Here is a 23,249-nt window from a genome sequence, read left to right on the forward strand (position 1 = left end):
AGCATACTTCTGGGCTTAGCGCAGATACTTAAGCATGTTTCCCAAATGAAAGAAAGCCCACTCCCAAACTTCCAAACAAATCCACCTACAATGAATTTTTTAACTCCAAAATTACCCCAGCTCACTACTTACCTCTGGTATACAAGTTCCTGTGAAACCAAACAAGCCATTGGCATTGTCACTTTTTTGTATTATTAATCTTGCTGTAGTATTCTCTTCAGAAATGCGAGCTCCTCCACATACAGAGACTAGTTTAAGAATGAATAATTCTTCTCCCTCCTCTTCATTATCATCTCTTGCAGAAATAATGAATGATTTGTTAGTTTCTCCCTGTCTGAACTCCAGATATCCAGACACAGGGTGTAAATCACTCTTTGCTGGCATAGCATGAAGTTCATAAATTTCTTCCAGGGTCAGTTTCCGCTCATAGGACCTCACATCCTGCATCAAACCTGTAAATCTGTCATTGCCATTCGATCCTGCCCCAATTCTCAGTGTTCCAGGACCTGAAATTAGAAATGGGTTTAATTGCTACAATATCCACAAGTATCCTGTCCCACATTACAAGTGTAATTCTTTCAGAAAGTGAAGCAATTTTGTTGAGAGGTTTTATTAGATAAGTAAAACACATAACAAGAATACAATCAAATAAAGGCTATTTTCAGTTATGATGAAAAATGAATCTGTAATTGCTGGGATTTAAGACATTTTGTACTTAAGGATATTCTGTGCATGTGTATATATGTGTGTATATGTATATACATGTATGTATGAGTGTATATTTAGATAGACATTTCTTCCAGGAAATTTTAAAATTTCTTTGCGCATCTAAGAATGGAATGATTCAATTCAGTCACAATTTTTTAAACTCTTGTATTACTATTCTTCCAGAACATCAAGGCTTAATCTGTTAGAAATGCATCTTGAGTTAAATAAAGCTGTGAGAATTCAACAAAAGTTTTCATGGACCAAATATAACTCTTTACCCAAACAATTAATGCAATGGATGTAGAAAAAGAAGTATTCCTCCCCGGGAACAGTATCATAAGCAAGTCTTACAGACTTTTTCATAGTAATCACAACATACAACCCAATTATATTACTCTTTATCAGTAACAACCTTTTCAAAAATTTACCAGTTCTTATTTCTTTACTTATTCCCTCTCCAATAACTCAAGCAAGACATTTACATAAGATGAGAGCTTGGCAGTGCTTTGGGAAAAAAGTACAAGCAATATTTTTTATCAAAATCATCCACCAAAGCAGCGCTTACAAGTCACACTACCCCACTACCCAGGCGGTTTTTTCAGGGTAGTCAGAAGTATCCTGCACATTATCATCACAGTGGCCCCCACACATTCTCCAGTGGTTCTGGGCTGACTATTTAGTAGTAAGAGGAATACACCTACAACAGGCAAAAATATGGATAAACATTATCAACAATACTGAGCAAAAGAGGCCAGGCACTCAAGTATACACACTGCTCAATTCTATTTACACAAAGTAAAAAACAGGAGAAGCTAATCTTATGCTCTTAGAAATGGCAATAGGAGATGGGCAGGGTGGTGAGTCAGTGACTGGAGAAGAGCCAGGGGGATTCTGGAATGGCTGTTTCGTGATCTGGGGCTGGCTACCCAGGTGCTGAAACTGATGAATTTAAAGTTTTAAAAACTGATCTACCTGTATACCTGAGATCTACCTGTATACTTGCGATATGCACACTTTCATATATTTTACACTATATAACATATATTTCATCAATAAATTTTAAATACATATATACTTTAAATTTTTTCTTTCCAAGGTACAAATTACAAAAACAATCTAAGTTCCTTGCAGTAAGCTAAACAGAGAAAAGAAACACCCAGCTCTCACTTTCCCCAATCTTTCCAACTCTCATCCTACCAACATGCCATCACCAAACGAATCAACATATTCACACAATCAAAAGGTGATTAATTTAATGCTACAGAGTGCTATAAACATAATCCTTGCAGTTGAAATCAGTAGTGTGTGCATGTTGTTTCCTTTGCCCATCTTTTTTTTCTACTAGGAACAAAAAATAACAACCAGACATCCAGTCCAGGAGGTTCAGAAGAAAAATATTCTATTAAGCTATAACCATAAAAGCTGTGCTCTACTTTCTTACTAAGCAAAAAATAATCACGTCCTAGGATGGAGGGGCTGGGAAGGAATTGGTGATTATAACAAAGATAACCAATATCTGTGTTTAAATATGCACAAAGATGTATTTCTCAAAGAAACAGCATGTAATTCAGCTAAAAGACAACAAAGATTATTTCTTCAAAGCTCTCCATAGGATTCACCACTTTACCTACTGATACTATAAACCCCCGTAATTGCTGGGCTTTTAAGAGTAATTTTTCTTTTTTGATTCCTCTTTAACCGTATGCCCACCACCCTTCACCTCCAACAAGACCTCCCAAGCATCAGTTCCCCAAATACAATATGCTCTTTCACATTTCTACATCTCTGCTCTTTTTTCTACATGGAATTATCATGCCCCATCCCTCCTCCTACCAGTGGAAGGATAAATATTCCTCCTTCATAATCTTTTTCTTTCTTCCTACAACACACCAAAGTGATCTCTTTGCATATCTCTCTCCCAGAACCTATTTTAAGTACCCCAAGGGCAGACACTGCCTGATTCATTTCTGCAACACTCAGTACAGAACTTATGGTCTTGGTAGGCGTAAGTTTTATTTAAAGAAATTAAACCAATACACAAGCAGATTTTTTAATATCTGTTAGCCTTTTTAAGAAATCAAAATTTTTAAAAATTCAAAATTCAGTATCCTATTTATAAAGACAACACTCACCATCAGTTATGGCTTCTCCTTTCAGACTCTTGATTCCTCTGGGCATTGCATTTCCATCAAGGTAGAATTCAATTATACCATCATCCAGGATAATTAGGAGATGAAGCCAAACATTTTCTTCTAAATACTTCGTGACTGTTGTCTTGGCAATATATGTAGCATTGGAACCCAAAGTTTTGTAATGAAGAGAAAGGGTCACATGGGATTCATTTGTCTGAATTTTTACCCCATAGTAGATGCTTCCATTACCATCATCCTTTGCTATAACAAATCCATTTGTATTGGCATTGGGCATTACCCAAGCCGAAAATGTGAAGTTGGCAACTGAGTTGTTCCTGGAAGGATGGTATTTTGGATTAACAGTTCCAAATGCGCCCTCTAGTCCACTGAAGTACAAAGCATCTGTTCCACTGTGGTGATGCCGCATGTGTGGTTGTAAATGCACAGTGCTGGGGAAAATTCCAACCAGCAAAAAATCTGTCATTGGAGGCAAACCATCAGTGAAGTCACTGGACAGTATTTCCCAGCCTACTCGTACATCACCAAACACACCCTGCTGCCTCAAAATGGTAAAGTTGGTAATATAAGACATATCATCTTCTGAGAGGACATCTTCTGCAACTTCTCTCTCTAAGCACTCTGGATCCAAGATGAACACTCCAAAGGGATCATCATTGAATGGAATCATTACGGTCACCTGGAGGTTGGTTCCTGCTAGTTGGCCCCCAGGACCTGGGGATCCACCTGTAATAAGATGATTTATAATGAATAAGAAATCAGAATTTGAAGTAGTTTATCGTTTTATAAAGTGAAGACAAAAGGAATTTGACTAGCAAACTTCTGGTTAAATAATATATTCATTGATCAGTGGAACAACTGTTTTGCCATATGGTTTTCACCATATCTTCAGGGGTATTTTGATTCAGAATAATTTCATTAATAACCAATCAAGCCTGAAAAGAGGATATTAACTAGAGAGTTTTATTTCCTGTGCTTAAAACCAAAAGTGATGGGAAAATTGATTGTTTAAATTGTTTAAATGGCACAAAGACCAAGCTTTCAGCTTTCAGCTTTCATGAAACTGTACTTTCTAACTTCCATTAGTATTTTGTTGGAGATACTCTACTTGGTGTGGAGAAAAATCTATTTACAAGTTTGAGGATGAATGTAAGTCTCCATCCATAAAACTTAACCAAGCTAAAACCACAAAATGAATGTTAAAAATAACACTTCTATCAAAAAGGGTGTTTTTGACATTTAAAGTTGGATAATCAAGATATACTTACTTCTTTATTAATTGCATTTTCTATACAGCTCTAATTATTTACTTGTGAAACATTAAATCTCAGTAGTGAAATAAAAAAGATGGAAAAACACAGCACCTGATATGTTTACAAGCTTTAAAATATAAAATTCATTGAATTCAGGAATTTTATCTGGAAAAGCACGGAGAATTATTGGTTTGGCTTCTTCTCCATCCATAAAGTTAACAATCCCTGAAGTTTCATAGAACTCTTGTCCAGGCTGCAAAGCAGAATCATTCTGAAACAGTTGCCAAGCCACAGAAACATTGCCAAAGTGTCCTCGATGTCTCAAAATCCTACATAACAAATTAAATTAATTTTTATGAAAAATGTATAAGAAGTGAATTTTACTCTAATGACAGCTTTCAGTGTTACCTCAGAAATATTCTTTTACTATTTATTGTCTTTAATATAAACCAGCCAGCCAGTCTTTATTGAGCAACCGTGATGAATCTCATGGTAAGAGAATGAGGTAGAACTTTAAATAACAAAGAGAAGCAGTCTTAAAAGGCCAAACTGAAGGGTAAATTCCAAACCCAACTGAAAAATATTTAGATGAGAACTGGCAAAAGTTTTTCAAAAGCAAAGGACAGGTTGAGGATAGTCACATATCATTTGAAATAAGAGTTACAGAAGACCTCAGATAACTCAAGTCTCTCCGTCCTGACAGATGACAGAATTTGGGGTGAAGAGAACAGCAATGATCATTTCTGTTTACCACCTAAAGTGGTTGTTTTTTTTAAGATTTTATTTATTTATTTATTTGAGAGAGAGAGAGCAAGAGAGAGCACAAGCGGGTGAAGGGCAGAGGGAGAAGCAGACCCCCCGCTGAGTAGGGAGCCTGATGCGGGACTCCATCCTGGGACTCTGGGATCATGACCTGAGTGGAAGGCAGACGCCCAACCGAGCCACCCAGACGCCCCTAAAGTATTTTTTTTTAACAAGTGGCAACAGCATAAACAAAGTTTACCATTCATTTGTACTACCAACTTTGAAATTACTCAATTCTTTTTTTTTATGTTATGTTAATCACTATACATTACATCATTAGTTTTTGATGTAATGTTCCATGATTCATTGTTTGCGTATAACACCCAGTGCTCCATGCAGTATGTGCCCTCTTTAATACCCATCACCAGGCTAACCCATCCCCCCACCCCCCCCCAGAACCCTCAGTTTGTTTCTCAGAGTCCATAGTCTCTCATGGTTCGTCTCCCCCTCTGATTTCCCTCCCTTCATTCTTCCCTTCCTGCTATCTTCTCCTTTTTTTTTTTAACGTATAATGTATTGTTTCAGAGGTACAGGTCTGTGATTCAACAGTCTTACACTATTCACAGCCCTCACCACAGCACATACCCTCTCCAGTGAAATTACTCAATTCTTAACCAATTCTAAGTTTTTGAAATATTAACGATATTTCAAATTTGTGCATACTGAAGGTTTTATTTTATTTTATCCAATTTTGAATTTACCTTATCAAAATACACTTACCAAAATGCATTAGTCTTTCCTTCTTCTACTGCTTTGTCTATGGGCTCCAAAGAAAAAATGCCATTTGGGTCATCATTAGCTTCAATGATCACTGTAGCTATTCTGTATTGATATACTACTGTGTCACCTAGATTAAAAGTCAAAATAACAAAGAATAGTTAAGTTGCTGTTAACTTCATATTTTAAATTAAGAAAAAGTTTATAATGAAGTTCAAATTTCAGCAAGTATTTCCTCACTGAAGGTCATAAATAAAGGAGAGAGAAGCCTAAATAAGTTTAATGTGACTTGTCTTTGTGGAAATGTTTAATTATAGAGGACGTACTTCATTGAAAAACATACATGATACTTTTCTTCACAATAGGAATATTGCTTCAATGTTTAATTAGAAATCAAAAACATAGTTTTATCTAATTTCAAAGTTTTGAGGTAGATTCATTTCATAAAAATAATGAAAGGATTATCCTATAACATAAAAACACTCCTGTTGATATTAATTGGAATGACTGGCTTGACCATTTCCCTTTAAATCTCTGTCTTCAGGCAGCAGTTTGATCCAGTCATGCACAGAACAAAGCAATCTTTATGGTGCTGAAATGGATTCCTCTACTCAAATTCCAACCAGAGTGTGTTACTACCAAAACATCAGGTCTCTTCTCATCACTTCCCTGAGGTCCACAGCTCTTCCTCTTTGCTCCTCCTGTTCCCAATGCAAGCAAAATTCCTCCTCATCTTTATTCAACACTTGTTAGTCCTCAGGACCAGCTCAAGCAACATATCTTCCTGGAATTCTTCCTTGAATTCCAAAGTTAAGGTAAGAACATCTCCACTGCATTCCTATAGCACTTCCCACTTTGTCAGTCTATCATAAATTTTATCACATTAATTTAGTACACACACACACACACACACAAACACTACTGTAAGGTCCTTGGGCAAATCCTTCTTAATCAATTCTATGCCCTAGCAGAGTAGAGCTCCATAATTGGTACACAAAAGTTATTTATGAATGTTAGCTGAACTGAAAGAAATAAAACTTTCAAAATTAGATGAGGGCAACACCTAAAACTGAAACTACAGAATCAGAAATTATATGTAGCAAACCAGCGTATTAAAAATAATTTATGTAAATATACAACAATGTACTCAAACTTACTTGATAATTAGCCAACGAAAAGAGGGGGGAAAAACATAAAAAAGGGACAGTAAATCATTGTGTAGAAAATGCTGACAATATAGAATAATAAAAACCTGAAAATATATCATAAAATCAAAAAAACAAAAATAACAAAATCTAATTTTATCAGGGTTCTATCATGTGCATTTGTCATGCAATATATCACAGGTGGTACTAAAAACTCATTCTGTCTCTCCACAGGGAGAACGGACAATATTTAACAAGGGCTCTGAGGATGGCCACATCTTCTGATCCAATAATTCAATCTGAGGACATACACTGTGGACAGTAACTATCAGGCACAGATATCCACTGCCAGCACAAGGTCATGTTGGAGATGTTGCTCGTCCAGCCCTCCCACCATTGATCCCCTCGGGCCCTCGATGTTTTGACATCATGAAAGAGGAGAGGAAAGTGGAAGAGAAAGAACAAAGAAGGGATGTAAGAGCACAAATTACGTCATCCAAGTCTTCATAGCTAAAGTCATTAGATCCTCAGATGTCACCACATCTGGAAAAATACTGAAGACAAATGCCGTGGCAGTATACCTCAGGCCAGCTATCCAGTGACACCTCTCTCTCCATCCCTCTCTCTTCCAATATCAAATACATATTTCCCCAATGATGCATTTTACACAATAAATGCCAAACTTCCCCTTGCACAGTGATTTTCCATTCTCTTTATAAGAGATTTGGATGTTCCGATCCACTATTTTAATCATAGTGACATTTTGTTCCTGATAAGAGTCTAAGCCCAGTGACAGGTTGACCTCAGAGATGTTTGGGACACAATAATTATCCCCAGAATGACATCAAAGTAATAAATGGAATCAAGAACTTATTCCTACAGTAAACTGTATTCAGACAATGGCATTTCTTCATCCAGTTTCTATACATGACAGAAAAACTTTGTTTTTCACTTTTACATCACCAAAACTATTTTTACCTGTAGCAATTTCTTTCATTTAAATTTTAGGACAATGACTGAATTCATCAAAATGTTTTTCATCTAAGTAAGTAAGGCCTGACTAGTTGTGGGTTTTTCTGCAACTGCAAAATTTCTTTTGTGGACATTATCATACAAAGTTAAATTTTTCCTCATAATAGTTTTCAGTTTTTACTTTTTTAATTTACTTACTAAGTCTTATGAGAAATGAGAAAGAGAAGAAGGAAATAGGAAGAGAGAGACAACTGAAGAGATAAAGATAGGGAAAATGGTGGAGAAACACAGCACAAACAAAAATTAAGTGATCTCTTACTTTTCCTCCTCCTCTTTCTGAATATTTCAGTCCCCAAGGTACAAAGTAAAGCACAAGGCAGGCATTCATAGTGAGGATGGACTGCTGTGGCACGACAGTGACCCAGCACAAGGTGGGGTAAGGAGGGCATCTCCACAGGAGAAAACCTTAGCGTAGGATGTTGGAGTCCAAGTGGAATGGGAAGGCATCCACATGGAGGTGGGGAGATCCTAAAGCAGGAAGCCAGAACCCTAGTGGGGTAAGAAAGGCAACTTCATTGTGGAAGGAGGGTAAAAGATGCAATGGGAAAGTGGGTCCAGGGGGAATCAGTCAAAGAAGTAAATATATTAAAATAAGAGGGGTGGCGCCTGGGTGGCTCAGTCGTTAAGCATCTGCCTTCGGCTCAGGTCATGATCTCAGGGTCCTGGGATCAAGCCCCACATCGGGCTCCCTGCTAGGCGGGAGGCCTTCTTCTCCCTCTCCCACTCCCCCTGCTTGTGTTCCCTCTCTCACTGTCTCTCTATCAAATAAATAAATAAAATCTTTAAAAAATAAAAATAAGAGGGGCTGAATTTCACACGCTTCAAGAACAGAGGGACAAACACAGAAAAAAAGAAAACTAGAACAAACTCTGTAATAACAGGCAGAAATGGAAATACTGTTGTGAACTAAGGGTTTTCAATATATATAGTTGGATACAGAACTGCAGATGTAAAAGTGTATGTGTATGTATACGGAAATACATACCTGCATAAAAATATTCCCAATCTCTGTATATTAAAAAGGCCTAGAAGGAGCATAAGCTCAGAAACAATAAGCCCACCTAGTGCCCAGATTCTGGTTTCTAAATAACATTCTTCATTAAAAGGAACCAGAGCTTCTTGGGAAAATGACCACTTTCAGGGTTGTGACAGGAAAAGTGTGAGTTTGGAACAGCTTGCTGTGCCAGAAGTAAGAAAATGCTCACAGAATAATAGGGAAATGTCAAAAAGATAGAAAAGTCATCTCAAACAGGCTACCACTAGCCAAATCTGGGAAAATTTGACCACCAAAACCAATGATGATAGTGAAATACAACCCCCTGCATTAAATAGAAACCACGAGTCCATACTGATAAAGGGTGAAAGTTTGATGAGTTACAGGATATTTACATAATGCATCTCCCCCACAAAATATTTATTCATTTCAAAAAAAAAGTACAGTGGAGAAGGCTGGCAATCACCACCTAAATTGTGGTCAAAGTAAACATTGCTGTAAAGGGACAAAACAAAATCACGTGTCAACTGAAGAGATGGTAAGAAGAGAAAATCGCTTCTATGAAATTCCCGTCAACAATGCAAAACCTGAAACTAATAATAACAGGGAAATATCAAAGAGACCCAAAATGGGGAATGTTTTACAAAATAACTAGCCTGTGATTTCTGTATTATTATAAAGGTCATAAGGAAAGACTGGGGAACTACTCCAAATTGAAGAGATTAAAGAGACATGACAACTAAATCCAAGCATGATTTTGCTAGAAAGGACATTATTGGGACAACGGGAGCAATCTGAAGGGGGGTCTCAAGCAGTGACTATATTAATGTTAACTTCCTGATATTAACAATTATACTGTGGTTATGTAAGAGAATGTCTCTGTAGGGAAAAGGCACTAACGTATTCAGAGGTGATGGGGTATTCTGTCTTCAACTTATTCTCAAAAGGTTCAGAAAAAAATAGCTCCTTGTACACTTAAGAGAATAAATATAAAAACAAGTTAAGCCCCTCCAATTTGCTAAAAGTTGGGTCAAAATAGTCTCAGAACCCAAATACTGGGATCCAAACATCCTACTTCATTTATAGTACAGAGAAGAAGGAAGAGCCTATCTTTTCCTCCTTGCAAATTATCATACATCATGGCTACGGCTCCAGAGAATTATCAAACAGCCGGCTGTGTTCAGCCATTTCCAGAACGCAGCTTCCCAGCCAGTATGCCCAGTACCACGCTAGAAGAGTAAGGGCTTACAAAATACTGATACTCTAAGCTCTTGAATTACTAAACAGGGCTCAGGGTAGCTTTAGCTAGAAGATTTCTATTCCTTATGTAATATCATACTTTTCGCCGTGTACTACATTGTGAAAAAAAGATTAAAAATAATGCCACAGATTATACCAGGTACATGAAGATTCAACATACATATTCTTCACTCTTTCCCTCAAGAAAGCAATAAAATAAGCAATTCTGCTCTTGAACAGTCATCAATGACAGTTAAACACTTAAGGTCATCTTGATAAAAGCACTGAAACAAGTCTGCCATAAAAATATAATTTATTTACCTGTTGAATTAAAGAGGATTATATAAAAGGGCTCATCTGTTTCTGGGATATCATCTTCATTAATGAATACAGATATCCTCTGCTTTCGACTTCCAACCGCAAAAACAAGTGCTTCTCCTTTTTCAATGGGAACAAAGTCTCCATCTCTTGCTGTAGCCTTCCCGTCCATGGTAGCATATTGGACGGTGCAGGCAACATCAACAGATCCATTTCTGAGAACTGTGAAGTTAGCAGTTTCACCTTCCTGAACTCTCACCACATGAGGTTCTGAAATATTGATGAAGAAAAGAAGGAACATGTGAACTTTTCTGATTCCATCTACATATTTTCACACCACTTTATATTTCTTCCTGCCCACACAAGAAATACTCTCCATTGTGTCTCTGCTTAAAGATTCAGCTCTGGTGCCAACTCCTACATGAAGACTCCTCTGATGATTTCTAGTCAATAACCTTCCCCTTGTCTTAATTCCTACAGAATTCATTGTCTTCAAGTCCTAATATGTCAGTAAATTAGATACTATCTGAAATCCTTGGTCTACTGTTTCATATACCTCATTTCCAAATTTAGATTGTAACTTCCTTGAGAATAAGCCCAGAAACCTTATATTTTATTTTTCCACAGCAGTTAGAAGGCTGAACACAGGACTAATTCATTACGTATATGTTAACTGAAGGTTAAGAATATGAATCTATAAAATTCAAGAGCTTTAAAAGATTCCTGCAATTGTAAATTGAACAGCTTGTAAAAAGGGCTTAATAAAGAATTAGACACTGGGGCACCTGGGTGGCTCAGTCAGTTAAGCATCTGTCCTCAGCTCAGGTCATGATCCCAGGGTCCTGGGATCGAGCCCCTCACTGGGCTCCCTGCTCAGCGGGGAGCCTGCTCCCCCCTGCTTGTGTTCACTCTCTCTCCCTCTCTGTCAAATAAAGAAGTAAATAAAATCTTTTAAAAAAAGAAAGAATTAGATACCAATTAAGCTTACAAATAAAACTAAAAAAATGTCACCTAGAGAGAACAAACTGATGGTTAGCAGAGGGGAAGTGAGGGGAGGGGGATGGGTGAAATAGGTAAGGGTATTAAGGAGTGCACCGGGTGATATATGGAAGTGTTGAATCATTAAATTGTATACCAGAAACTAATATAACACTGTATACTAACTATAGTGGAATTAAAATAAAGTAAAAACTAAGAAATGTCTCAGGTGGCAAAAGGGAGTTATAAAGAGAGAATTAAAATGCAGAAATGGGGAAGCCTTAATTTACATGTTCAATAAAGATGAGTTATTAAGTTAATGAACATCCGTTAGGTATGGTACCCAAACCCTGAACTGGCTACGTCGTGTACTGGAAGAAATTTTGTGGAAGCGTATCCCTTCTTGCACAAACGCAAAAGAAATACCTTGGAATTGGAAGGCAGAGGGAGAACAAAGCTAACAAAACAGTACTTGTTTTATTTTCTTTTTCCTTCAGAAGACTTTTGGAAACATTTCTTAAAACATCAAACAGATTGAATAATGATCGTCCAAACAAATCATGAAATCAAATTTAAACAAGCTTCAATTGTGCTTTATTGAAAATGTTCAGTTATAAAAGTTATTGAAAACATACCTATCTACTCTTTAAAAAGATGTAAACTCACTCAAAAAAGATAGGAATACCACCTGCAAAATAAATGGGGTCATCATTTCTTCTAATCCTCAGAGTTGCAGTAGTTTTATTTCCTAGTTTAACTCCTCCAGTGGCATTAAGCAGAGTAATGGTAAATTCCTCCATTTCCTCTGGAATCTTTTGGAAAATGTGACACATGTTTTATGTTAGGTGATTTGTACAAATAATTCCATTAGATATACCTAAATTATTTTTTATCTTTTTAAAAAGTAGCTCTATTAATGACAGGACTAATGTTCATCACCATTTCTGATTCAAGTAGGACTCAGACCCCAAAAAACATTATAATGTGCATGTCATCCAAAAAGCCACTTCATTCTGACTCATAAAATTTAATGAAAATAGAGATATTTTGCCTTATATAAGCTAAAAATATAAATACTACATAGGTCACATTATTTTTGTTAAGAAGATGGGATATATGTTGTTTACAAGAAAAAAAAAACAGAAAAATAACTTTTCGATCCATTTAGACCAGAGGACATAATAGTAACAAAAGCTCAGCTAGCTCTCAAAGGCCTCTTACAACCCTTACGGAAGGTTTCACCCATAAAGACCTCAATCCCATGTCCTACCAAGATGAGATTCCCCACTATCTCTGAGCCTCTATAAATCTCTAGGTGGACACTGTTTCTCTTTCATTCCATCCATGTAAGCTGGTATTCTCCATATCCTAAAATGGAAGAGTGCTGGAATTTTTATCTCAAGGAACAAGCCCAAGGGAAAGGAGACAGGCTTCCGGGACCATTTAAACACAGCTCCTCTCAGAAAGGTCCACTCCCACTGTTCCTAGTTCTTTCTCTTCATCACCAATAAGATGAGCACCACCCTGGATCCATGATCCATCTGGTGATTGTCCTAATTCTGAGAATGCACCAACGGCATACTTGGTAGATGGTACCATTGGCTTCAAAGGGCCAAAGTTCTAGCTGAGGACTTAACCTCAACTTGAATCCCTGATACTTAACACCTACGCAGTGTCACTGGCAACTGTGAGTTATAAGAGTTGAAGATGGCTCCAGGGAAACCAAAAATATTCCTCTCTTGGCTTCTATTCAAACATTATCATACCTGCATTCTTTATCACATATTTTCATGACAAAATATACTGCCAGATGTTTAATTATTAAATAAAAAAGTTATTAAGCAATGACAACAAATAAAGAGTTACATATGCAACATTTACCTCATCTGGAAGGGAGTAAATGGTGATATTTTTTGAAAATTCCTGATCTCCAAAGAAAATAGTCCCTTGGACAGGAAATACATCTTGTGTAAAGTCAGGACTAACCACCCATGATACACTAACATCACCAAAGGTGCCTCGATTTCTTATTACATCATAAATAGCTGTGAAATACAAATGTGTATAATATGTATGAATACACATTTAACAATTTTAAAACAATGAGTAAAGAAACTGCTCAAAAAAACGAAAGTAAAAATAAGACCTCTTTTTAATAAAAGTCATTCATTTGCTTAGATAGCCTCAAGGTATGTATCTAAATGTAATCTAGTGTTCTTTCTGTAGGTATAAAATTTATAAAATAAATGGACTTGATCTTTTCTATCAGTTTGGCGTTTTAAAAATCATTCCGCAGAGGGAACAGAATGGTGATTAATTAGACACACTTATGACAAAGTTCTACAAGGATTTTTGCTGAAACCAGCTAGAGGAAGTTGCACACTCAAAAGTAATTTTCTTACCTAGACAGACACTGTTCTAAAAATAAGCTCCTTCTCATTTCAGGCCACTGCAATAGCTCCCTAGCAGTAATTCTCATTTTTTAAGTCTTTCCTATTTGACTCATCTCATTCTTCAGTGTTTGAATTCTACCACATATGGTTAATTGAAATCAAAATATAACTGAAATTATCAGTTATCACAATACCGATGCAAGAAATAAAAATAGCAATCTTAAATATGATTTTTTAAATACTAATATCTGTACTATATGTAATTTTTAAGGCAGATGGACAACTAAAAATAACAATTTGCTAAAGAAATAAACTAAAAAATGATTAATTTCCTCTTCAGTAAACAGTACTAGAATATAAGAAGCAGAATAAATTACCACTATAGGTATCGTCTCCTTTACTTTCATTTATCATAACAATTAGATCATCAGAGACAAATTCTATAATCCCATGAGGATCATCATTTTTTAGAATCGTTATGTTGACAACCGTAGCACTTCCCAACTTGCTTTCCCGTTCACCATGGCTGCTGAGGACCACCCAGTAGTGTTCATCCAACTAAAATGAACATGTCAAATTAGGAAAAATATAAAGTTGAAATTTCAAAGCAAATAAAAATATATCTATTGAAGAATATTAATACTATTTTCCAGAAACATCCCACTCACTGAAAAAAACAAAAGAGCTGATATTATTCCTAAAAAATTGTTTAACACTCTCCTACCAATTAAGGGAGACATCATATATGAAAGTATACATTATCCAAAAAAGGAAAAGATAAATCATGATACTATACTAACATAGCAAGAAAACTGGACCTTACCACTGATGATCTAGCCATTTAAACTAATAAGAGTAAATAAAATAAAATTAATTGAAAAGCTACCTATGTATTGGTGTGCAAACACAATGGAACAATATGTGGTTCCACTAATACAAAACTTAAATTTATTTTTTTTTAAAAGTGATTTTACAGAAAAACTTCAGTTCAAACCCATATCATTAAAAGTTCAAACAGGTGACATAAAATAAAGTTAAACATAAACAAAGCTTAAAGAAGATGAAAACTGATCACACACATTTCAGGTAGTTTGGCATTTCTTTCTGTAGGACAAACATGTAATTCAAAGTTGAATGAATCTTACTTTGTTTTTTAAGCTTGTGTTTTTTTTTTCTTTTGCAAACGTAAGTAGCCTCTCAGTCCTTTCTTGCTCACTTCTGCTCCCGTATCTCCTTGTCAATGTTCAAAATATCTATATTCATAATATACTAGATACTATCAGCTTTCCACAAAAGCACAAGAAAGAAAGAAAATCCCATACCTCTGGTATCCCATCCAATCTTGTTAGCAATGTGATTACAATCTCCCGCTCCCCAGGTTTAAATTCTAACACCCCTGTGTTTCCGTAGAACTCATTGCTATCTCTCGGCTCTACTCGGTAGTGTAGAAACTGCTTCACCAGAGCACCCCTGGATCGGGTGATGTGGAGCTCTACAGAGTCCCCTTCCTTAAAAAAAAAAAAAAAAAAAATCCATGAAAGTTCAAATTCTTCAAGATTGTTCTTCTGAAGTGGAGTACAGAATAGATTAAAGTTTCTTTCATACTTACTTTTATAACATAGGGTCCTCTGGATGTAGGAGAAAATTCAAAAGTTCCCCCAGGATCATCATTTTCCAAAATAATTAGGTCACGGCTAGTATATCCAGATTTTAGCACTTGATTTTCTACATTGACCCTGGAGAAGTCAGAAGGAAGAAAAGGGACCTGCCACCTATAATCTTAACACTGAATTTTGCAGCCTTATTTACAATATTTACAACACTTCCAAATAATGAATATGAAGGTTATTATCAGTTAAAACTTAAACTGAATTTAAGTGTACTAAAATTATTTAAGATAAAATACTTTTACTCGTAATATTTATGGAAGAACTTCTATTTCTGAATTCATGATATCTTTCATATTTGACTGAAATTAAATATTGCCTAAGTACTCCAAAAATACACCAAAAATATTGTCTAAGTACACCATAAAATAAGTAACCAAAGGCTGTAAATATATTTTTATAAAGTATAAAATCTACAGATTTTTTTATAGTTTTAGGAAAATTTAATTTTAACATGTAGTTAGAAAATATATTTAAATAAATTTGTTTTACCTTTATGTGCACTTGAATTAAAAAAAATCATGACATAAGATTACACTAACTAAATAAAAGTTGGATAACTGCATGGACTAAAGCAAGCCACAGTGATCAAAAATAAATGAAATTATGATTAGATTTTAGAAATATTTTGTGACCATATGATTCTATTCACCTCAGTTTTAATTTATTTTTTGTTATTAAAAGAAAATATAGAACAAACACAAAAAATCATGGAACAGAATGGATCTGAGATGCATGACTTGTTAAGCACTTTCTATACATCTCTCAAAAGAACATATTTAAAACAAGATTTTTTTTTATATTTCTGGTTTTTATGCTCAGTGTATAATTAGAATGATCAAAGGGACTGGGACACAGGGCTCTGGGAGTTTAAAAGCCAGCATTCTCTTTGAGAATTCTCAATCCTGCAATCTGCTCTAAACCTTCCCAAATTCGACTTTCTGTTGAACCAAACAGTATTCATGATCAGACCTCAAAATTACAATGAAGCCACAATTAATATGTAGAAAAGACAGCTCACTTCCTATGTAATAGAAAATCAGAATTATCATCCTTCTCTAGCTTTTGGAAATCTGACAACCAAAACCTAGCATTCTTGTGTCTGCAAAGAGACAGCCCAAATAATAGGACAGTTATTTGTGATACTGTTAATGCGGTCATGTGATTTTCATAGTAAATACATCCATATTTCATACACACTCCCCCTTACCATTAGAAAATGAAACTACACACAAAGCATGCACAGCCATCAAGCAAAATTTCTCAAGACCTGTGGTCATGCAGAACTGCAGCCTGTCCAAAATAACAGCTTGGAAAGCAAAAGGTTGAATAACCAAAAACAAGGCATTGTTTTGTACACTTACCCAAAATACACGACAAACCTTTCGGTTTCTACCCTGTCAACACAGAAAGAAGTGTGGGAGGGGGGGAAAAGGAGACAGAGACACCGTTTGCCAAAATCTCACTCATACTGCTAGAAATTTGAACGACAGAGCAAAAATAAAGTGAAAGAAAGCTTTTCATTTTTTCCCCCACAAGCTAGTAATGTTCACTTCTGCACAGTGGATTCTCTGCTATTGATGAATGCTAGCAAGAGGTTCAGCAGTTTCCACTTAGGGAAGACGACCCCATGGCCAGCCAGCATGTCAACACGCATTGAAGACATTCCTTTCCAGGCCTGCTCCAAGGAGCCGGGGCCTGCCAAGCACTGTGCATGCTCACAAGCCACAGCAGCTGAGCAAATCTCAGGCAGCTTGAGTTATAATTACTTAGTAGCTTTAATGAGGTTTTTAATAAAACAAAAATCTTCATCCTCAGATCTAAAGCCAGTTATTCTTTGAAAAAATAAAAAACTTTAGAAGCAAAGAAATACATACCTTTCATCATTTGCATAGAAATATAATCAAAGAAGCCATAAGATAGCATTTTATCTTTTAACTTTGACAAATATTACTTACATAGAACTTCATAACAGGAAATCTAAATACTTTTCCAAATCCCCAATGTAATGTATTTTCAAACAATCTTGAAAAACACATGTCAACATGCACGACCCTAGGGCTTCATTTTTTATTTTATTTTATTGTGTTATGTTAATCACATACATTACATCATTAGTTTTTGATGTAGTGTTCCATGATTCATTGTTTGCGTATAACACCCAGTGCTCCATTCAATACGTGCCCTCTTTAGTACCCATCACCAGGCTAACCCATCCTCCCACCTCTATCCCCTCTAGAACCCTCAGTTTGTTTCTCAGAGTCCATAGTCTCTCATGGTTCGTCTTGCCCTCCGATATCCCCCCCTTCATTTTTCCCTTCCTACTATCATCTTTTTTTAACATATAATGTATGATTTGTTTCAGAGGTACAGGTCTGCGATTCAACATTCTTACACAATTCACAGCGCTCACCATAGGGCTTCATTTTTAAGGTCAAACGACACTATAAATATGGGGTTATACACCACATATATGGTAATTTTTCTGAAATAAACTGGCATAGTGAAATTTTTTCTGATTTGGGGAAAACTAAACAGTAAAATATTTTTAACTGGTATGATACTGAAAGCATCATAAACTGTTTAACTCTAGAGCAACTCTTATCTGTACTAAATACAGAGAATTTGAATTTGAATTTGACTTTAGAGAAACTATAATGTACCACAATAAAGTGTTAATTATTTTTGTTGCATTATATCATAACATTGTAATAACACTTACTACCATTCATTCTTTCATTTTAGTTTTGTTAAAAATTTGCAAAATCGAGAGGTTTAGATAAAATATGTAATTTTAAATCGTAGATGTTATTCTCACATTTATTTAATTAAATATGTCTTAGAACACTCAAATGTTATTTGCTCATTCTTACTCATGCACAATTTAGATAATATAAGTAAACACTATTACTAATTGAATTAGATATAAGTATAACATAAATATAAAATTGAATGAATTTCCTGTATTTGAAAAGAGAGTAACCAATAATTTTTGAAATACTCTAGCCCATGATTTGTACTTCCTTGTGTACTGTTTTTGCCCATAGGAGAGAGAGAGAAATAAATACCTAAAAATTATATTTAATTAATTTAAATGTTTATATGATCAAGTTAAAAAATGACTGTTTTGAAAGAATATAAAAAATATTTAGTAAACTTTCAAAGGTGAAATTTAAGTCATTCTTTAAACACTTAGCCAAAGCAGAAACTCAGCTAAGAGTTTCTATGAATTGCTTTATCTTCGGTTTATAAATGTTGTTCATTTTCTTTCTTTCTTTCTTTCTTTTTTTTTGAAGACTGCCCATTGATTTAATAAGTACTCAAACCTAACTAAAAGAAAAAAGGACATAAGTGAAAAAATGATAATTTTCAATTTTCATTTACATTATATTTCACTGACTTTTTAAAATAATTTGAAATACCTTTCCTTAAGATTTAATGTGAAATACATATTAAAAGCATAAGTCATTTTTTCCCTACATTCTGTATTTTTCCTTGACATAAAAATAAAGAACAGCTACTCATCAGGTTTCCAGAAGGTGTTTATACAAAATACCTACAAAGAAAAACCTAATGGTAAAATATAGAGAGGATAAGGGGTTCCGTAAAATAATTATTACTATTTCAGTCCTGACTAATATAGTATAATATAATGCCAATTGAATTTATCTGTGATTTTTATTGTTTATAAAATATGAATTTTGCAAAGCCCCCCAGCCACACTAACCTTCTCTAATATGTATCAATTTTAATATAGAAAACTAGCAGATAAGCTTGGTTTTGATTTTTTTTTTTTAATTAACTGACATCAGTTAAACAAAGAACTTTGTTTCACTTTTGGTGATTTTCTGAATTACTGAAAAAAAATCTCTCTGAGAGACTGTAATATTTTCCTAATATAAATTATCCACTGAGAAATGTTAAGTAAATCCTTATTATTACTGAAAAAGACCTCTTAAATTTGTATTTTTGATTCTCTGAAAAATATGTATTATTTAGTGTTCAAATTCTATGTTAAAAAGAGAATTCATTATATGAAGATTAATGCTTTCTTTTTACTCACTCAAAAAAAGCTCTAATCCTCTCCCCTGTTGAAAACGAAGCAGGCAGAGCTGTTTGCTTAACCTAACATTTTAGATTTGTTGCTGCCTACTTTTTTAATATAGCAATTTATTAGCTATGCTTAATGTTATATCTGATACCTTCCAATAATTCTCTGTGTAATGTTTCCTCATAATGAATAGCAGGGTAAAATTTCACTATGTCACAATATTCAGTCTAACCAAAGCTATCAACAAAAAACAGAAAAGTCAGAAGCCCAGCAAAATGTTATCTATTTAGTTTTTTCTCTTTACTTTACATGGAGGAAAGAATTAAAACAAAAAACAAAATTATTTCAGAGAACTCAAACATATATAAATGCTGTTAAATAAACATAACCTAAATGGGTTATTACCTGTCTAGAGAAAGTGTTACTGTCTCATTCATTTCCGGTGTGTCATCAGCTTTAACTGTAATGTTGATTGTTGTGTCACTTTGCCCAGATAAAAACACAACAGAGCCATTAAAGGGACCTATATCGTCCAGGGTCACTGATTCTGAATTAAAGCCAGAGGGCTTCAAACTCCAATAGACAGTAGCCTGGCCATCGGTTCCATCCCGATGTAAGGGAATATATACCTTATAAAAAAAAAAAAATTTCTCCTGAAATATATGCTAATAAATTATGTAAGCTTTTCAGTTAGTGGATGCACTTGTTATTATATGAATATATGTATTCTGCATAGAGAAGCCAACTATTAAATGACATTAAAAGAGAAGACTGAACATGTCTTCTCATTAAGCATAAAAATAATTTTAGATATAACTATTTTTTATTAGTTTTTGCTAATCAAATTTATCTGCAAAACTGTTCCCACCCCAAAATATCCCTAACCTATGATTTGTCTTAATAAAAGGATATTTTAAAAGCCAAAGAATAGTGAAAAACATAGAACATGTTGGCTAAATACTAACTTTCCATCAGAGTTTCTCCAAAAAAAGGAATTAATGAAATATCACAATATAAACTGAAAGATAAGCTTTTATAATTAAAACTAGAAAATTACAAAAAATTCATCCTAAAGTGATGGAGGCAAAAATAAGAAAATAATAATATAAATAAGAACAAGAAATGTTTCTAACCAATACGATATATGCAGTAGAAATAAAATGAGATACTCAAATCATAGTTCTGGGTGACCTTGGGCAAGTTACTTAACCTCTCTGACCTCAATTTCCTCAAGTGAAATGAAGCTAGGGCTTCCATATTTTGCAAGTTTGTGGAGAGGATTAGTGTCTCTCCATTGTATGAGCTAAATAAATGGCTGCTATTATAATAATTCTGAAACAAATTATATTTGGTAGTTTTATTTAAGTGCAGTACATTTCAAATATAGAAAATAAAAGGATCATTGTAGATAATGATAAAGTTTTTTTCAAATAAAGAATATAAATGAATACTTAATGGTAGATACGCTGTTCTTTTTAAGCCCCTAAAAAGGTATTTTCTTTGTTCTTTGCTTTTTAACACAACCCATCTTGAAAAATGGAAGATATTTTCCTCACTAGCCATTCTGCTAATTTGACTAGCAATGGTCAGGGTTGACGACTAGTGAGCAAAATAGGATACTTAAGGAAGACAAAAAAATTAAGAGTCACCCTGAGGGAGTGGGTGTAGTCTGGGCTATGGATGGGACAAAGAGAAAGAGAGCTGAGGGAAATTTCCACCCTTTCTGTTTCCCAGAGGGGAAGAAGGCAGGTTCACAGAGCCCAAAACTTTCCCTCAAAACTAATTTCCCTCAAGGGAAAAATATGAAATGGTAAATTGACAGCAGATAATGAATAAAAGCAATCCACTCTCTAAACGTTTTTAGTTTTTCAGTTTTTAGAAAGAAACAGTGTACTAATAAAAAAATACAAAAAATCAGAACCATCTTGAAAAATGAGCTGCTCTGCCAATTTATAGAATCAAATATATAAACAAAGGAAGTTGCGAATACCATATTTTGACATGAGACTTCGATAACAAAAACAATTCTCCACTTTTCTGATCTGAACCCCAACCCACTTTAAATCAAATCTAAGTTATGAGAGTCTTAGAGAAGGTTTCAGGGATAGACCAGAACCCAGGTAATGGTAAACCTGAAAGTCAGAGCCATCCCTAGATAGATGGTAGGAAAATTCAATCAGGGTAGGGGTCAGGTAGGGGTGCTATATATGTGAGTGTGCTTTTGTGTGTGTGTGTGTGTGTGTGCATGCCCACAAAAATGTACCCATATATATAACATAAAATTCCTCAGATTTGGCATTCCACAACTTTACCACCACCAAGTGGAATGGCGATCCAAGTGGATCACTTCCACAGCCAAGCACAGAACCCAGCGCAGCCACCCTAGTCCTTCCCAAGGCAAGCATGAGGAATGCTAATAATGGAATAGGTCAAGGATACCTGCAATACATGTGACTTAGCCAATAAAAAAAGAAAAATTATGTTTGGCTATCATTCTGGCAAATGTCATAGCACTATCTAAAAGCATCCACATCAAAATATCCAATTCTGGCCATGAGCAATTAATTCTAATTTTATTCTAACAAATATGGCAAAAGATGATGGGAAAATCACATATTAATCAGTTACTTAAATGACATATTGAAGACTTGCTGTAAATGGTGAAGCTTTTCAACATCTGTTAATTCTGTGTCTATGCCTTATCTCAGACTCATTAGGCCCCATCAATAAGAAAAAGCCTACTTACCACTTCAGCAGCAGAATCTTCTGGTTCATGTAAAATGATTGAAAGATTGCTAATGAAGCCAATTTCTCCATTTGCAATGTCTGGAGTAACCACTAAAGAAATATTCTGGACTTTCCCAAATCTAGGACTTACAGGTGGGATTGGGGGAATTACGTTCACCAACTCCACAGTTTCCAACTATAATAAACAAACAAACACAGTGAAAAATTTAAAAGAACAGAAATTTTTCAATTAAAAAAAGTCTTAATAGCATGGGGCAACAAATGTAAAGGTCACAAACTTGGCAACTTCATCTCCTCTTACAGTCACCATCTTATTTCAATCTCCTGCACTGGCTTCTTGAGCTTTTTTTTTTTTTTTTTGCTCTTCAGTTATAATTCCCCAGGGTTCTTTCTAAGCCCTTTATCTTATTATGTCATACCCTCTCCCTAATAATCTCTGGATCTCTCCTTCAAATTCCAAATCTTTGTAACCAACTGCCCATGGACATCATAAAAATGTCACACAGACACCTTACAGTTAGAATGTCCAAAATAGAAATCATTATCTCTGTTCCATGTCCCCTCACTACTAACATCACCAGCACTACCATCTGCTTTTCCTCCTTATCACCCGTACCCAACTACCTTGACCTTAAAGCTAAACTGAGAGTTGCCCACATCTCGTTCTTCTCTTTCACTGACCCATGCCTCCAATCAATCACCCACTCCCCTTCTATGCCAGAGAAAATTCACTATCAGAACATCATTCAGAACACCAAACGTAACCTGTCTCTCCGTTTAAAGAAAAACAGCATATGTATAACACACAATATCCCCGTGTTTAATGAACATGACCACTAGAGTAACTTCCATAGTGCTCTCATCTAGAATGGCCTCCCTTCATTAACTCACAAGGCCAAAATGTAGCCATTCTTTTTTTTTTCTTTTTTTTTTATTCTTATGTTAATCCCCATACATTACATCATTAGTTTTAGATGAAGTGTTCCATGATTCATTGTTTGTGCATAACACCCAGTGCTCCATGCAGAATGTGCCCTCCTCAATACCCACCA

At 35.1% G+C, this 23,249-nt stretch overlaps 1 protein-coding gene across 1 annotated transcript in view; it reads right to left on the reverse strand.

Annotated features, from left to right (window-relative positions):
- Positions 1–23,249, reverse strand: part of LOC102743681 (adhesion G-protein coupled receptor V1) — a 226,255-nt gene that overhangs the window by 148,550 nt on the left and 54,456 nt on the right. Inside the window, exons 10-22 of the mRNA XM_081826583.1 lie at positions 22,196–22,372; positions 19,855–20,078; positions 16,763–16,795; positions 15,341–15,467; positions 15,054–15,239; positions 14,109–14,289; positions 13,220–13,383; positions 12,027–12,150; positions 10,364–10,630; positions 5,636–5,762; positions 4,223–4,440; positions 2,841–3,584; positions 133–506 (exon numbers count right to left, since the gene is read on the reverse strand). Of these exons, the coding sequence (XP_081682709.1) occupies positions 133–506; positions 2,841–3,584; positions 4,223–4,440; positions 5,636–5,762; positions 10,364–10,630; positions 12,027–12,150; positions 13,220–13,383; positions 14,109–14,289; positions 15,054–15,239; positions 15,341–15,467; positions 16,763–16,795; positions 19,855–20,078; positions 22,196–22,372 (2,946 nt within the window). The remainder of the gene's footprint in view (positions 1–132; positions 507–2,840; positions 3,585–4,222; positions 4,441–5,635; positions 5,763–10,363; positions 10,631–12,026; positions 12,151–13,219; positions 13,384–14,108; positions 14,290–15,053; positions 15,240–15,340; positions 15,468–16,762; positions 16,796–19,854; positions 20,079–22,195; positions 22,373–23,249) is intronic.

Source organism: Leptonychotes weddellii, chromosome 7 (assembly GCF_054177405.1).
Source record: "Leptonychotes weddellii isolate Sample4059 chromosome 7, ASM5417740v2, whole genome shotgun sequence".
In the NCBI taxonomy this organism is placed as follows: domain Eukaryota; kingdom Metazoa; phylum Chordata; class Mammalia; order Carnivora; family Phocidae; genus Leptonychotes; species Leptonychotes weddellii.